Source organism: Ascaphus truei, chromosome 8 (genome assembly GCF_040206685.1).
Source record: "Ascaphus truei isolate aAscTru1 chromosome 8, aAscTru1.hap1, whole genome shotgun sequence".
Classification (NCBI taxonomy): domain Eukaryota; kingdom Metazoa; phylum Chordata; class Amphibia; order Anura; family Ascaphidae; genus Ascaphus; species Ascaphus truei.
In genome coordinates this window covers 102,880,010-102,898,411 of record NC_134490.1, presented here as the reverse complement: position 1 = coordinate 102,898,411, position 18,402 = coordinate 102,880,010, and the positions used below count along the sequence as shown (strand labels likewise).

Genomic DNA, 18,402 nt, shown 5'->3' with positions numbered 1-18,402 from the left:
TTATGTATCTAGAGCTCTCCCTCGCCTAAAACCTCTCACTTACTGACCCTCATATGTGGAAACCCCTTCCTTCAATATCCGACAGGCATCCTCTCCACCTTTAAGGCCCATCTTAAAACACACCTCTTTAATGAAGCATTTGGGTAGCTCTGTTGGCTGATACCATACATCTCATATGCATTTACCATGGACCCTTGCAGACATACTTAACATAACTCACCCTCCTCAATACTGTCTCTGTAAGTTCTCCCTATTTACCACTTAGATTGTAAGCTGTTTGGCAGAAGGAACTCCTTTTTCTAAATGTCTACTTTTATGTGTGAAGCACTTACTCCGATTATGTCATGTGTTTTAATGCTGTAAAGTGCTATGTACATGTATGGTGCTATATTAATAAAGATATACACACAGTTACGTAGTTACATAGTAGATGAGGTTGAAAAAAAATATATGTCCATAAGGTTCAACCTATGCTAAATTAAGACGACAGATACGTATCCTATATTTGTATTTACAGTATTTTGATCCATAGGAAAGCTAACAAAAAACCCAAGTGAAATATCATCCAATTATATACCTTTCTAAAAAGATTTGCAAACTATTTTTTGAAGATATCTATTGAGTATGCAATCACCTTCACCACTGGCAATGAATTGCACATTTTAACTGCCCTTACTGTAAAGAAAACACAAAGGGGCCTAGTCTATAAACCTTAATAAGCCACTTATCAAGGCCTTTTCTGACAAAATGCCTACTGCTATTCTGTATGCTGTGATAAATGGGCGATAAAGGCATGTATCGCCAATTTTTTCTGCCATCCAAAACACATCGCCGGACAAGCGGCGATAAGTCCCTTATTGGCAGGTTCTAAAACTTGTGCAATTCAAGTAGCCTCCATTAGTTTATCGAGGCTAATCACGACTCTAGAAGGGGTTAATCCCCGTTGCCTTCTACTCACCCGGGATGCCTAACCGCCCACCCAAGGGCCACTATACCCACCCTCTACCCATTGATTTGCATAGTGATACATCATACTGATATAATATTTTCAACCTCATCTACTATGTATATGTATATAAAATTAGGGTATTTGTCTCCTACACTGTGAGTAAAATTATGTATTTTTTGTATTGTTTAGGCACATTGGTGGGCCATTCTATTAATTATTTTAACATTGGCTGCTCTGATGGCTGGCACAGTGTTTATTTTTGGCAGATCCCTGGACACTAAAAAAGGTAATATTTAATTATTATATTATATTAAATTATATTTTTTTCCTTTTACACTCTTCTTATAACAATTGCTGTAGACTTGAAATACCGTGTTATTTCTTTAGAGCTTCAATAAATAATAAGAATTTAAAGACAAGTAAGATTGGGAATAAGGAAGGTCTAATGACCTGTATCGTTAATCAAAATACTCTCCATAGGATAACATTGATAATGCTGGCATAATATATACTGCAGCATATAACATACAGTATATACACGGTATATAAAGCGTAATGAAAAGGACGATACTCGCGTAACAATTGGCAAACTTGCCTGGGTGCACTATAGTAGATACACAAAAATAGAGTTTAAACGGGCACTCTCAGGAACTAAAAATGATGCAAAAAGATTTTATTCACAGATCAACGTTTCGTCCCAAGATAGAGATGCAACAGAATGAGACACAAATCTCCAACAACATATATATACATACAATATAACAGCAGTATACTCTTGTCTTGTTATATTGTAGGTATATGCTGGGGGGGCACAGTGTTTATACTGTGTTTCAACTCAGGGGTGGCGGTTTCTAGGCGCCCTCTCTGTTTCAAGGGCCACTGGTTTAGGCACCATTTTTTCTCCGGCACATGTGATGTTTTCTTTAAAAGAGTCTCATTCTTTTGCAACTGTATCTTGAGAAAGGTCCTAGAGTGGGACCAAAACATTGAACTGTGAATAAAATCTTTTTGCACTGCGCATGCAATGGGGTGCTTGGTGGTGCTCGTTACTTGCATAAGCGCGACCTGGAGGACTCCATGCAACTCGCGACGGGGAGGCAGAGGCGCGGCCATGATGTCACGCGGCTGGTTCGTCCTCATGGCTGAACCGCCGTGTGACGTGGTCAATGCTCGTCCGTTGCGCCAAAAGACGAAAATCTTGTCTTTTGGCCAAGGCGGTCGTGCATCGTGGCTTGTGCGTGCACGCACACACGCCAACAGGGGCCTGCCCTATAGAGGGCTGTGCCTTGTGTGCGGCGCGCACGCCATATCGCGTGCACAGCCACGGCCACCAGGGACGAAGCCTAAGAGAGCCTGTTTAAACTCTATTTTTACACATACATACATATAACTCCAAAAAGGAAATGTACTAATGTAAATAAAATGCTATTTGGATGCACTGCATCATTATCTATATGTGGCTGCATCATATGTCTGAAGCATGGCAATCAAATATTTCACATTTATTGCAAGTTTTTAGCAAGAGATATATATGCTACTTCAGACCTGGAAAAATATATACAGAGACAAAGAATGTGATACCCTTTATCTCCCATTATAATACAGAGACAAAGAATGTGATACCCTTTATATCCCATTATAATACAGTATGCGCTTCATGTTTCCTCTTTTCAATGCACAAGGGGGAAAACTGGAGCAAAGTACTTGGATACCTCGGCATTACGAGAGTAATTCAAAGTCTCCTGGATGTAGTGCTGGGGCAAAAAGACGGCACCAGATTTAAAAGGGTCTTCTGTTCCCATTGAAATTAATAGTATTTTCTAACTTGATAAAAGTGGTGCATTATTTTTGCATCTTCTTTTTGCTCCAACTTTGCAGCCCATAAGAAAAGCAAGATGAAAATGTTATTCATTTTGCTAAAAAAAAAAATGGTATACCCCCCTTCAGCAGCCAAGGACTTTAGAGTAGGTAACTACAATTTAGGATGAAAAACTCATGACCATGTTAACACCTGATTTTAATGTTACAACAAGTATAATACTGTATGTACAGCAAAACGGACTTATTTTTATTTCTGTTTATTTATTTTCTAGAAAAACACCTACAGAGATCTACAAGGAGTAATAACGGTCGTCAGAGGGACAACATAGTTTACTGGGAAAAAGAAGAATTATATGTTGCATCTGCACAATTACAATATGACACTACAATGTAGTAATGCATCTTTAAAATTTAAAATTCAGTTTAAAGCTTATATGCATATAAATGCATACTGCTGTAATGACAGTGATCTATGAATTATATAATGGATATAACAGCATATAACTCCTTATAACCATGAGGAGCAAAGTGCAGATTCTTACTTCATAAGGCTATATAAAATGGTACCGTATATTATGACTTCTTGTTGTTACTTTTGTACAGTTTGATTCAAATATTCATGTTACTCTTTTTAAGGCGTTTTGTGGAGTAATTTAAAGGCGGAACACCAGACAGATCAAATTAACAAAGCATAAAACATAAAAAGCCCATATATTACATAGATAGGGTTACAAAAGCACTCTCTGGCCCTGACTGGTATCGTCACAGCTTATACTTCCAGTTACAGAATTTAGAGAGTAGAATGCAATATTATGGTTCAGCAGCCAGTTCCTTATGCTCAAAAAAGCTAAGCAGACGGATTTAGAAGTGACATATTGTTCAGCCACACCCTCTCCTCAGGGCAGCAGACAGTTTTCCCAGGACCCAGAACTACAGTTTCCACTGGGGCCTGCCATGATGGAGTGCTTGCGAGCCCTCCTCTTTCTCTTACACCACCCCCTCTCACACACCTCCTCACTCTCACCCCCTCTATTTCTTTCCCCCTTCTCTCACTCCTCCCTCTCATCCTCTCTGTCACCCCAAGTATTTATCTCCTCCCAAATCTCTCACTCCTCCTCTCATTCTTCCGCCCCCTATCTCTCTAACACCCCCACCTCTCCCGCACCTTCTTCTCTTACACCCCCTCTCCCACTCCGTCTCTTGCTCACTCACTCACCTCCCTCTCTTTTGCTCCTTCACTCCCTCCCCTTCCTCATTCTTCCCCCTCTTACTCTTTACCTCTCTCATTCCTCCACTTCACTCTTACGCTCTCTCACACCTCCACCTCTCCCACTCCCCCTCTTACACCTCCTATTCCCCCTCCCTCACACCTCCTCTCACCCTCCCTCTTACACCCCTCTCTCCCCCTTCTTCCTCAATGCCCCACTTTTCCCACTCAATCCCAATCCCTCAAACCCCCTCCCTCTTAAATACCACTCCCTCTCTCAAATCCAATCCCTGTCCTCTCACTCAATTCCCCTTCAACACACTCAATCCCCCCTCCTTCAGGAACTGAATGCCTTAGATTGTTGAAAAGATTATAATTGGGATTGTACCTCTAATTTCTACATGAAACATTCTATGGCTACGGCCCATCCTCCCTGCTGCACAGGTGCTCGCGGCATGGCGGCGGTGCAGAGACTACACCCGCGATCGGCGGTCTGTAGGGGATCACTAGGGGAACACGGGGACGGGGCCATGATGGGTGCATGGCCATGACAGGGCATATCTGCCCTTCCATTGGCTGCGCACTGCCCACGTGACCGCATCGCGACACGGGAAGACAACATTCTTGTCTTCCCTGCCAGCATACGCGTCACAGCGCTTTGCGCGCCCACACACACAGCCACTGGGACTTTCCCCATAGAGGGCTGTGCTGTGGTATGTGGCGCGCATGCCATAGCGCGCGCCACCGGGGACTCAGCCTAAGGGCTTCTCTCCTGCATGCTATAATTAAATGCAGTTAGAATTAACAATTACCCCATATCTTTTGCCATTGTTTTATTAAAAATCTCATTGTTTGGTCAAAACTCAGAGAGTTGAAGATTTGTAGTCCTCAGAACTCTGTCCCTCAAGATATATTTTTTTCCAACTTCAAATTTATTGATTTTTGCCCTCAAGATATTTTAAGAGAGTGACCGTGTCCCACCAGTCTCATTTCTGCATTGAGCAATTTATGGAATCTATAAAAACAATCCTTTATATCAAAATCTTATCTATCTTCTCCTCGGAGTTAAATATCGCCTCAATGTTCCAACTCCTAGGTGTTCTAAAATTAAAAAAAATATTCTGTGTTTTAAAAACTATCGATTTCTGCTCTCACGAAGTAATGTGTAATGATGACGTTTTAGAAGAGGTGCAGTTTATGAGAAAATAATTTTCAAACATCACATAACCGGCGAAAGGAAATAGTTGATCCCGTGGCTGGTCGTGTATTGTATCACAATACTGTTATGGGTGCAACGGTTTACCTGCTTCATATAATATTTTTTCAATGACGTATTACACTATAATTATGTTGTCTGTTTATATCCATTGTGTAGATTAATTTCATATTTAATGTTATTTTAATGCGAAAATTGCTGTTTTGCATTGTACTGCAACTCAATGCTAAGCAGTAATCACATAAATCTAAGCCGTGCAACTTGTCGCTGGCTGTGCAATTCTGTGCAATATGTCAATGATGAAAACAAAAAATTACATATTTTTGGGCTATTCTCTAAGGAACGAGCTTGCATATAACCTATAAAGTCGCAGCCAAAATGCTCATCTCCCCAAGGTACTGTAGGTGAATTAGGGAGAGATAAAGGGGACAAGGGGAAGCTGGAGAGTATACCACCAAAGAGCATTATAACAGGGAAATATGCAAATAAAAAATATAACAATTATTCAAATTCATTATATGCATGTTTCCCAGGTATCACTATTTATCATATATGTTCCCAGGTGCCACTCGTTTCACCACATGGAGTACAGGTTAATCTGTTTGGGGGTATACAATTGGGGGGTTTATTGCCTTAAATCTGGTGCTGCTTGTAGCCTACATTCTGGATATAGAAATCCTAAATAAAAACGACGCCATCATTATTTTAAAAAAAATTTAAAAAAAGGAGTATCCACATGTAAAAAGTCTCAAAAAATGTAACCGTGTGTATTGTAAGGGATTGCTGCTTCAAATTGAGTAATTAAATCTAGGGTAAACATGTTTGGATTGTGAAAAAGGAAAACATTCAGATTTTTCAATGGAGAACAAAATAATTCACTGTATTATCACTTAGTGTCCTCTAGACCTATCTATTTGGCTGATGAGGGCATTATAGCTTCTTTGCATAGTGGTGAAAAGAGAAAAGTGGGTGACACATGTAGGTAGGTCAGAGGCCTCAATGACCGCCGCTCATTTGGTCGGTATGTAATGTTTTGTATAATTCCTTCCAGAAAAGAGCTAATCACTGTGTGATGTCTGGAAGGGGGTAAACTGTATGCTTTGGGGACTGGGGATTGTATTGTAAGGAAAAGCACTTTATTCCCTGTATTAGTGTATTTCCCCATACAGTTAGCAAGCCAGGAAAATGTATTTGTAGTATTAAAGGTAGGTTAGAAGCACACAAAAAAATAAGGGCCTCATGCAGTAAGCCCCGATAAAATCTCTTCGGCAAGGGTTGCCTTTTTTTGGCGATTTGCCCTCGCAGTATTCAGTAAGGGCCGAATCCTTCCGATCCCTACCGAATCACTGCGAAAGCAAAACTGCCGATACAGCCTGGCTCCCAATAAGCCTTCCGATAGGTCTTTTGTGCCGATACATGTTTCCAGCAGAGAGAGACAAGCCGCTCTCTCAGCGCAAACATCGGCAAAAAATAAAGTATTTATAAACAACTTTTACTGATAGTGTACATGTGCAGGGGGTCTCCGGAGCTGAACCGCATTGGTTTCAGGTCCAGGGACCCCCTGCTTCACGAGATACAGGCCCCTTTATGAGGTGCCGGTATCCCTCTGCATTTAAAGGTCCCGATCACGTGACCGCGGCATGTAAACAAAGCAGAGGGATACCGGAACCCCCTAAAGGGGCCTGTATCTCGGGGAGCAGGGGGTCCCCAGACCTAAAACCAAAGCGGTTCAGCTCCGGAGACCCTCTGCACATCTACACTATGAGTAAAACACACATATCAATAAAGACTCATTCCTTACCTTTGCGGCTATGTGCTATGGTAGCGAAGCAGCATGAATATATTTTTAATAATAGTGTACTGTGAGCAGGGGGTCCCCTGAGCTGAATCGCGTTGCTTTGTGGACCAGGGACCCTCTGCTTCCCGAGTTACAGGCCCCGGTATGTGTCATCGGGTGGCAGTGTCGCCGCTATCTTTATAGCATCCCATACGCAACGTGCCCACTATAAATATGGCGGCGACACTGGCACCGGTGCCCCAAACTGGGGCCTGTAACTCGGGAAGCAGGGGGTCTCTGAGCTACAAATTAATGCGGTTCAGCTCAGGGGACCCCCTGCTCCCGCACAATATTATTAAAAATACATAAATGCTGCTTCATTACCATAGCGGATAGCCGCTAAGGCAATGAAGGGGTTAAGAAACATGGCCGGCCTCACATGGTACGGTAGCCAATCAGAGCGTGGGAACTCTATCCCTACTCGGATTGGCTCTAGTATACCATGTGGCAGAGGCTTGGGGGAGAACGGATGTGACGTCATTGAAAGCCTGTCACATGGTACTAGAGCCAATCAGAGTAGGGATAGACTTCCCACGCTCTGATTGGCTACCGTACCATGTGAGGCCGGCCATGTTTCTTTTCATGACGTCATCTTAAAGGCAATTGAAGCAAAGCTATTCTGATTGGCTGTGCTTTCATTGCCTTTAAGTGACGTCATATTTATTTATTTTTTTGGCCAAAACACATGGTTTTCACGGCCCAATCAGGACCGTGGGAACCATGATGAAAATGTGACGTTATAGGCCTTTAAAAGCCTATGTCGTCTCATTTTGAAGCCAGACGCCGAGGAGGAAGGACCTCCTACAGAAGAAGAAGGACAGGGCGTGGCCGAAGACGGGAAGAAGACCCCGGAAGAAGGTAGAAGAAAGAAGAATACAGATGAAGATGGATTACAATTAGCAGACCCGTGGATTGATTTGGATTTTTAGTGTAATGTTTATTTTTTTATGGTTTTTTATTTTATGGGTTCCTGTGCCTGGTGGTTTTGTACGTGAGTAAGGTGTTCAACGGGAGTCGGTGGGGCCAAGTAATGGTAAGTGAACTAAAGAAATTTATTTTATTTAACTTGTTAATTTTTTTAAAAACTTTTTTAACATGTGTTTTTTTTTTGGTGGTATATCATTTCTTGCCACTGTATGTATGTATGTATGTATGTCTAGAGAGATATATACATACAGGGTAAGAAATTATGTTGTTTTAAAAGCTTTCTTTCATGTGTTTTAAAATAATTTGTCTATGCTGCTATGCTTTATTCTGTGTTTAAAGTATTTTGCAATTAGATAGATGTAATTGTTGATATTGTATGGTGTTCTTGTGTTCAGGGTTAGGCTTCGTTTTGTATTTTGTATTCTTGTTGGTACATATATTTTTTCACAGGTAAAATTGTTATGTTAAAGGCTTGAATTTGTTAATTGTTTAATTGTTAGGGATGGAATGTAAATTGTTTAGGGATGTCATTAATGAATGGTAATTGATTTATGTTTACTGGATTGGATAAAATAGTTTACTTGTTTGGAGGTATTTGTATTGTGCTTGCAATGTTATTGTTAACATTCATTTGCAGAATGTATATGCTGCATAGATTGGATGCATCATATATACTATGTAAATGCAATGTGTTGATTGGCATTAGAGGTATTTGATTGGCATTTGATGATTGTGATTGTAAGTTCAGTTAGGATTATTAAAGTAAATTAATTTTATTGTAGTGTGTCTGTATGGAGAAGTGTTATTTGGAGTACAGCATGTTTTTGTTAACCCCTCTACATTTATTTGTATATTGGTTCATCATGTGTATGTGTATATATATATACATATCTCTCTCTCTCTGTGTATATATATATATATATATATATATATATATATATATACATATATATTTGCATGATGAATCCACTGTATAAATTCATGGGTGAAGGGTGGGTATCGGGCCAGTGTGGCTTAACCCCTTAATTACCTTTGCGGTTATTATCCTATAAGGTGTTTAAGGGGTTAATTGATATCTGAATGCAATTGCAATGTATTGGCTTTGTTTTGGCTATGTATTTTGTGGGCAAGTCAAGGATGTTGCTGGCGACAGAGACTTCTTATTGATGAGGTCAGTAGTACTTAATTTATTTGAATATGCTAATTAATGTTTTTAATAATGGGCAAATAATCTATTATCCCTATCTGGATAATAGTTATTTTGCACATTATTGTACTGTAGGTGTTGGCGGGGGGGGGGTGTATGTATTGAATGTATAGGCCAGGTTTATTTTTTTTACATTCAGGGTTTGTTCCGTGGTTCTGCGTGGGACCTCTGGAGACCACCTGTGGTTTCCTCGGGTATCTCACGGGTACCAGGCTGGTGGTTCCACGGGTGACACATGCAGGGATGAAGTGGTGGCCTCACATCTGTGGGGGCACCGCGGACCCGTAGTCTGCGGGGATGAAGCGTGGCCTCACATCTGTGGGGGCACCGCCGACCCATAGGTGCGGGGATGAAGATGTGTGGTCCCACTTCTGTGGGGGCACCGCGGACCCGTAGTGAGCACTCGTGAGTTACCCAGACCCCCGTGGGAACCACCCGAGGCCCTGCAGACACCTGTGGGTCTGACCCGGGGCTCCCAGACAACCTTGGGCCTACCGTGGGGACCCAATTGTGGCCTACGGTGACCCAAGGAGACCACCTGGGGGCCATGGTGCCTCCAGAACCTGTTTGAAAAGGGCTGCTGGTACTCTCTAGGTCTGTCAGGTGCCCTGCCAGCCCACCGGGGACTCGCGTGGGGCTGCGTTATGAACCCTGTTTGTAAAAGGATAAATCTTGTATTTATGGAAGGGGCACAGGGGGTGGGTAATGTATTTATTAAATATAATGATGTTTATTGTGGGTCACTGTATTGTTTTTATTGTGGGTACTGGGGGTGAGGGGGTATGTGGGTAGGCCTCCCTTGTGGGTAGTGGGTGAGGGTGGTTATGCCTCACGGGATGGGGGGTTAGTGTTGGAGGGTATGTAGGCATCCCGAGTGATGAGTGAGGGTGAGTTAACCCCTTAATGACTGTAGCGGTTAATAACCGCTATGGTGATAAAGGGGTTAGGGGACATTACATTGGATGTTTTCATTCTTGTGTCTGTTTTGCAGCAGCGGAGGGGGCATGGGCAGGATGAAGAGGAGGATGGCTTTCATCGTGGCAGACGGACATGGGTGGTAAGTGCTATATGTATTTAATGTATTTATTGCTGTTTATGTATTTAAAATGGGCACATTCACTATTATCCCTTTGTGGATAATAGTAATTGTGGCCATTACTATATTGTATGTGTTAAGGGGAGGGGGGGGTATTTCTTTATAAGTATGTATGTGTTTAGACATTAATTTGGGGGGGCACATAATTGGTACTGTAGGGCTGTGGGTAACACCCGAGGGCCCCCGCCGACCTATAGTATCATTGATGTGCATATATGTGTATGTTAGGGGTTGTTGGGTTATATATATATATATATATATATATATATATATATATATATATATATATATATATATTTATTTATTTATATAGAGATATTTATTTATTTATTTAGATTTATTTATTTATTTAGTGTGGGGCTGCTGTGTGTGATTATTTTTTATTGTGGGTAGTGGGGGTGGGTGAAGGGGGTATTAGCCCCAACGGTGGTTGTTTAGGGCTTGCGGGGGGTAGCGGGAGGCCTTAACCCCTTCATGACCATAGCGGTATTAACTGCTACGGTCGTGAAGGGGTTAAGTGCATCCGCAACCCCCCCTGCAAGCCCTAAACAAACAACAAGGGCCAAATACCCCCTTCACCCACCCCCGCTACCCACAATAAACGTGGCATGGTGAGTTAACCCCTTCATTGCTTTAGCGGTTAGCCGCTAAGGTAATGAAGTGGGCTGTACATGCATTTTTCCTGCCTCAGATGCATGCTGGGGGGCTCCGGTGCGGGTATCAGCTCCGGAGACCCCCGACATCAGTCACAGGCAGGAAAAAGGCCCGATTTTTTCTAAGTGTCGCCCTTGCCGATGCTTCTCCTCCACCAACTTGCCAACTTTAGTTGGCGGGCTGGATTCCCGATAAACTCTCCATTCTGGAGTGCCGATCAGCACCGAAGAGCTGATCGGGGCTACCTGAATTCAGCCGAGTTCAAAAAGTGCCGATAAGTGGCTTATCGGCAGCCGGATGCCGATAATTTTTTATCGGGAGGAAAAGTTGCCGATAATTCCCACTTATCGGCACTAACTGAATCGGGAGGGCAAAAAATGCCGAAAAAAGCCTTATCGGCGCTTACTGCATAGAGCCCTAAAATAGAGTCCAAAAACTTCTATTTGTATTCAATACATCAGAGTCAGTGAGCACAGTGACGTTTCAGGACCAACTGTCCTTTCTTCATACCAAATACCTTGTATTTGTGGTATTAGCATTTCTCTGTATGCAGACGGAGTAATTCACGGAACTGGGCTGTCAGCAGAGAAATGTCGGGTTGTGACAAAGGCTGGGAACAGTTAAGTACAGGAACAAATGGTGAGCGGGGAAGGGCTGGTAATCAGGTGTAGGGACTGGCTCTCAGCGGGGCAGGACCTTTGTTCCCCATAGACACTGAGGCGCCAACCCAGCGGGCAGTATGGGGCTAGCCAGGGGAACCATTGCCGGGTCTGAGCCCCGTAGGCACGATTCCCATTGGCAAATTCTAATTCCCTGCTTGCCGGCATTTCTCTGCTGTGGGTGGTTCACAGTACCTAAGCCGGCCCCCTCATTTGATTGGCGCAGCCGGGCGAGCCCTTGTCCTCCGACTGGCTGCGTTATCATGATCCGTGTTCTGATTGGTCTGCGGCCCCTGCTTCATGTTAAGTATAGGAACCGAAGGCTATGTAAGGAGTATGGCCAATCAAGGTACCAGAACAACATTGCAGCTGCTCGAAAGACACGGCTGGCAGGGAGATTCAAAAGTGCTCTGTGTGAAATAGCACTGTGCATGACAGAGAAGCCGAGGAAGATGTTCAGGGCAAGTCTTCTGAAGCAGGCCCCTGCACCTAGTTGAGGCTAGTTTCTTGCCCCCAGGCACCCAGGTGGTGAGTGTTTCAGTTTTTATTTATTTTGTGTGTTTGCTGACTTGCCAGAATAAACTTTAGTTTATTAAACTTCTGTGTTCTGTCTGGTGACAGTGATCCCAGTGGTTTAGGTGTTAAAAGTTCTGGTCCCCATGACAATAGTCATGCCAATAAAATTCACAAAGTTTCAGCTGTGATATGCGGGCAAAAAAAACCAATGTCGAATAAGCTACTTGCTAGAGGACATGCAAAACTGTTGTACATATATTGAATTGTGTGTGACGATGCGTGGAACACGCCCCCTGCGGCATGTACCCTCCTTACCTGTTGAACTTCTGATCGCCGCCCTCTAGTGGTGAGTCAAGATTATCTGATGTCTCCCTGTATGGCGTGCGCCGCCCTCTAGCTGCGAGTCGAGACTCTCTGTGTGGCGGGCGCCGCCCTCTAGCTGCGAGTCAAGACTCTCTGTGTGGCGGGTGACGCCCTCTAGCTGCGAGTCAAAATCCTGTGTCTTTACGCTTTCTGAAGCAAGCGTCGCCATCTTGCTTTCTGGCAAATCATGCCCTCTTCCTGCTGACAGGAAGTAAGCCTCTCTCTGGCTCTCATTGCTATCAGCTGCCGCTGCCCTTTAAATAAGTCAATTGCTACCTGCCCAGGTTCCTGCAAAGTACTACCCCAGTACTCTATGCTGTTCTTGCCTGAACTTCCTCTGGGACCTGTATTCATCTCCTTTGGATTCTGAAAGAGTGGGACCGTCACTCATTCTACTACTGAGGTTAGTTTACCGTGCATGTAGTGTAGGACCTGCTGAGTAGGGTTTACCTTGACATCGTAGCAGGCTTATAGTTCTTTGGCCAAAGAATTAAACTAAGAACCCTTACTTTGTATTTAGTTTTGCTGCACTCTGCTGTTTCTGGCACTATGCCTTTAAGGAGGCTGGACGTCCTCCAAGAAGCTATTCCCTTATGACCTTGTGCTCTGGACTCTATCCTCCCTTGCTCCTCACTAGTGGCATACCCACACCCCGCGTTAGTGCCTGAGAACGCGCGCATTCCTGCTCTCCTGCCAGAGCATGTGTGCACATGCAGCTGGGCCAGTCATGTCTGAATTTGGCTCTGCATCTCCGGCCGCGTCGCGCATTCTCCAGCATGCGGCACGCTCACGTGACTATGTGCGCCGATCCCCAGCTGCGCGGCAACTTCTCCTATATCGTGTCTCCTGCGGCATCCCCAATTCGCTATTGGGTCCCTTCCCCTCTCTTGGCTTGTGTGTAGGAGCACAAGCGTGACATTATGCTCGGGCCAAAAAACAAACGGACCCCCAGAGGTGGCCTCGCCTTTCCTGCTGTTCCTGAACCCCTTCACCGTTGGGAGACCCAAATTTCTCTCCTTTGTTCTATCCAGAATTGTTTTTCCTCCTACTCCAGGAGAGAGCGCTTGAGGTCCGGACCATGGAGTGCTCTATTGGAGTTCCCTGGTTGTGCTGTTTAGACGTCCTGCCCCTGTTCTTAGTTCCTGTTCCTACAGCAGCCCAGACACTCTGCGGACCGCTCCTTGGAATCTCCCAAGACTCAACTGTGCTGACAACTGTGGTAAGAACTTTCTCTGGAATATTTTCCCCCTAGTCTTGTAAGGATCGCTCGGAGTTCGATCCTGAAGGGGGGGGTACTGTAAGGAATTGGGGAACTTGCCCCCTGTGGCGTGTTCCCTCCTTACCTGCCGCATCTCAGTTCTCACTCTCCTTAAAGAGCATGCACGTACCCGCAGTTCCTCTACTCATATCACGGGGCCCGGCCCACCCCCGGTTGCGTCGTGAATTCTCTCACGCGTGGCGCGTACACGTGACGGCGTGTGCCGCCCTCTACCTACAAGTGAGTGTTCCCAGAGGCCTGCTGCTACTCTCCACGCAGAGGCCTGTGTTCCCAGAGGCCTGCTGCTACTCTCCACACAGAGGCCTGTGTTCCTATCTTCCTATGCATCGCTGCGCCCTAGTCTGGTATGGATCACTCGGAGTTCGATCCTAAAGAGGGGGGTACTGTGACGATGCGCGGAACACGCCCCCTGCGCGTGTTCCCTCCTTACCTGTTGAACTTCTGATTCCTGCCCTCTAGCGGCGAGTCAAGATTATCTGATGTCTCTCTGTATGGTGTGCGCCGCCCTCTAGCTGCGAGTCAAGACTCTCTGTGTGGCGGGCGACACCCTCTAGCTGCGAGTCATGATTCTGTGTCTTTAAGTATTCTGAAGCAAGCGTCGCCATCCTGTTTTCTGGGAAATCCTGCCCTCTTCCTGCTGACAGGAAGTAAGCATCTCTCTGGCTCTCATTGCTAACAGCTGCAGCTGCCCTTTAAATAAGTCAGTTGCTACCTGCCCAGGTTCCAGCAATGTACCACCCCAGTACTCTATGCTGTTCCTGCCTGAACTTCCTCTGGGACCTGTATTCATCTTCTTTGTATTCCGGAAGACTGGGACAGTCACTCATTCTATTACTGAGGTTAGTTTACCGTGCGGGTAGTGTAGGACCTGCTGAGTAGGGTTTATAGTTCTTTGGCCAAAGAATTAAACTAAGAACCCTTACTTTGTATTTAGTTTCGCTGTTTCTGGCACTATGCCTTTAAGGAGGCTGGACGTCCTCCAAGAAGCTATTCCCTTGTGACCTTGTGCCTTGGACTCTATCCTCCCCTGCTCCTCACTAGTGGCATATCCACACTCCCGTATTGGTGCCTGAGAACACGCGCATCCCACTCTGCTGCCAGTGCAGGCGCGCACATGTAGCTGGGCTAGTCATGTCTCTGAGCTTCTCTCCGCACCTCTGGATGCGTCACGCATTCTCCTGTGCACGGCACGCTCACGTGACTATGTGCGCCGATCCCCAGCTGCGCGGCAACTTCTCCTATATCGGTTCTCCTGCGGCTTCCCCACCTCGCTATCGGGTCCCTTCCCTTCTCTCGGCTTGTGTGTAGGAGCACAAGCGTAACATTGTGTAACTTAACAGTACACAGCACAAAAGCATAAAGCAAAACAATATTGGGAGTAGACAGCACTATATGAAATAAACAAGGAAGGGAGGCGCATGCGCGAGGGCTAAAGGAATGGATGCTTGGTCTGTGAGCTCCAGAACCCGCGGCACTTATACAGCAAAAATAAAGAGCAAAACCATAAAACTCAAATCAGGACATACAGTACTACACGAATAAAAGGATCTTCTAGAGATGCAAACGAGACCAAAAAAGAGGAAATCCTCAACCGCCCTGACTCACTATTTTAATAAATCTGAAATGGCACGAATGGAGAGAGCGGCAATGCCGGCACCGCAAACGGGGACAGACTCGGAGGAGGAAGAAACTCTGCGGCCGCAGAGGGAAGAGAGAGTTAAGGAGACAGTTACAAGGAGTGACCTGCGAGAAATCTGCAACAAAATAAAAGACTGTTTCCGCAAGGAACTGGCAGATTTAAGGAAAGATAGAAATAACATCGGGGACCGGACAGATGAAAGAGAAAAGAGATTGGACTCCACGGTTAAAGCTCTTCGTTAAAACGAGAAGACGACAGCGCATCTAAAATCCCTAATCACTGAAATTGCTGACAAGCAGGAAGATACGGAAAATAGGGATCGGCGAAATAATATAAGGGTACGTGGAGTTCCAGAAGAGATAACGGACCCAGAGGATTATATCTCAAGATGGCTGATAAGAATCTTCCCGGATAAACCAGAGCAAGACCTGCACATGGACAGGTGTCACCGGGCCTCTGATCGAAACCCCAGACAGGTGATCCCCCACGCGATATAATAGTGAGGCTTCACTATTACAAAATAAAGGAGGCGATCTGCCAGATCTCCAGCTGCAGGAATGGTAGAATTTGCGGGAACCAAACTGCTGATCTTCCAAGACCTCTCGCCAACCACATTATCTAAAAGGAGAAACCTCCTACCAGTGATCAAAATGTTGCGGGATAATAGGATCCGGTACCGCTGGATCTTCCCATTTGGTCTACTGGTGCTCAAAAATGGAGCGGCCATAACCATGAAATACCCCGAAGAGCAGGAGTAGTTCCTGCACAAGATGGGCCTGGGAATCTAATCTACTAACCTGGAAGAAGCAAAGGCATCCTCCCCGGACCCAGCCTAGAACACAGTGACGTCAGCGGTGCAGAAACTGCAAGAAAAGTCCCTTAATTGATGCCAATTAAGGATCAATTGGGTCTTAAAAGGGCAATGCCATTGGAGTGTCCGTTTGTCGATAGAGGAACTGAATAAAGTTTTGTTTGTTCAAAGTTTCAACCAGAGGTGGCGGCCATCTTGTATGCCAAGAGTAAGTTACATTGAAGCACCAGCCAGTGCCCGAGAGACTGCAGACCACATCAGATCCCGAGATCGGAAGATAGAATACCCCTGTCCTATTAAAGAGGCTTGTCCCCCCCCAAATGAATAAAGTAAGGTGTTATCCGACTCTACACAAGACATTGGTAGGGGTGGGTAGAGTAGCTGGCGAGGCACAGAACCGAAAAACAACAGTAGTACCTAGTGTGACGATGGGGAGGATTTGGCCTGGGATTAAAGTGGTTAGACCGCAATTGGCCACCCTCTAACCCCACCAGGGAGACAAGGAGTTAACTGGGCTGAGGCCAAGAAATGTGATTTAACCCTTGTCATAACCTAAAAATGTATATTCCACTGTTCCCGTTTTATTGTTATATCAGTATCTACATCACACACACACTAGGATTCATCCGGGAGCACAAGGGTTAATAGTTGTTTAGTGATTATAGCCCTTTGTGTAATTTTCCCGCCTTTTCAGGAACCATTTTGCAGGCTCCCATAGGCCGCCATTGAGCTCCATGTGTTTCAATGGTGAATCTTGCTGTTTGGGTCCTGTTTCCTGAGAAGACCAGCAGATGGCGTCCGAGAGGAGGAGCGGCGGTTTCCCATTGTAAGTCAATGGGCTCATTGACTTCAATGGAAATCCTCGAAGGAGCTTTCCAGGAACGAGTTGGCTGCCGTCCAAACCGCTTAACCACAAAGCGGAAACATTTTCAATAGGAGAGCTTTGATCACTGATTAGCCAAGTTCAACGACAAGTGGCGTGGGAATAAACAGTTCTAGAGCACCTAGAAATAAAATTCTTTCTGCCCCTAGTTCCTAGACCTCCCCACACTCGACCACCACCGGGTCCCCGAATCCTGGACCCCCGATAAGGGTCGAACCGAGAAGAGCGGGTCACGCCATAGGTTCCAATGGCGGCGGCAGAAACAGCTCAAGAAAACGGCTAAGTGTGAAAAGCTGAAAATTGGTAATCCATAGCTCCGGTTCCGGAGGGCCCAGAGGATCAGGGTTTGGGGTATCTGTAGCCACTGCTCCGGCATCGCTGCAGAACCATACTTGACCCTCTTGGACCAACCTGACGGAGTATGGACCCCCTTGAAAGTTCGGGACTTTTCCCATAGACTCCAATGGCGGCCAAACCCCATTGACCGGCTATTGCGGAAAACCCCCATTGACTTCAACTGCGGCGTCGCCCCGTTGAAAGTCTATGGCGGTGGATTCCCATAGCCGCCAACGGCGGCGGTTTGCCATTGAAAGTCTATGGCGACGAAGCCCGTTGTTTTCAATGGGGATTTAGTGAAAAAACGTGATTTAATTTACAGCGGAGATTTTTGTATTAAAATGTGAAACGGTTTTAAATGTATTTGTGTATCTCCGGTTCCGAAGGTCGTAGCAAGTCGCAAATTGGACCATAGGGTGTCCCAGTTCCGGCATTGAGAACTGGGAAGTTTGGACCTGCTGGACCTAACGGAACCGGATATTTTAAAATGTTTATGTTTTATCTTTCATACTGTGTTTCAATGTATGGGTAAAACCCAGAGGAAATTCCTTTGCATACCAGGGTAGCATATGGCCAGAAAGGCGACCCAATGTCTAGGACTTAAGTATGGTTCAAAGGATTTTGTCACCTCTACTATTTACATGAGGGCTGAGATTACTCAAACCAGAGCAGTCTTCAAGTGTTCCAGTTCACACCTCACAACAAAGAATTTCCTGCCAGGAATCCAATCTGGTAGACTAGCTGGCATTCCTGATGCAGAGGAGGGGTTACAGAAATGAGACCCCAGAGCTCTACTGCGCATGTACCAGCTAGCAGGGGGGCATGTATCAAATTGTGTTCCCACGTTAATGAGTGGCTAGAGTTAATTGAAAACCAATCCACTGTACTCAATGTTAAGGATAGGGCACAAAAGGTTTATAAACTGTTGTCCACCATTTATCCTTTGTCTGTTCTATACCATCTTGATTGCTGAGAGAAACGCTATGCAATGTCTTCATGCCA

At 45.1% G+C, this 18,402-nt stretch overlaps 2 protein-coding genes across 2 annotated transcripts in view; both read left to right on the top strand.

Moving 5' to 3' along the window:
• Positions 1-3,356, top strand: part of LOC142502123 (disintegrin and metalloproteinase domain-containing protein 10-like) — a 440,300-nt gene extending 436,944 nt beyond the window's left edge. Inside the window, exons 15-16 of the mRNA XM_075612980.1 lie at positions 1,139-1,235; positions 3,043-3,356. Coding sequence (XP_075469095.1) covers positions 1,139-1,235; positions 3,043-3,164 — 219 coding nt within the window. The 3' untranslated portion in view covers positions 3,165-3,356. The remainder of the gene's footprint in view (positions 1-1,138; positions 1,236-3,042) is intronic.
• JMJD1C (jumonji domain containing 1C) overlaps positions 1-18,402 on the top strand; it is a 1,023,975-nt gene that overhangs the window by 591,889 nt on the left and 413,684 nt on the right. The gene's annotated exons all lie outside the window — the stretch shown is intronic.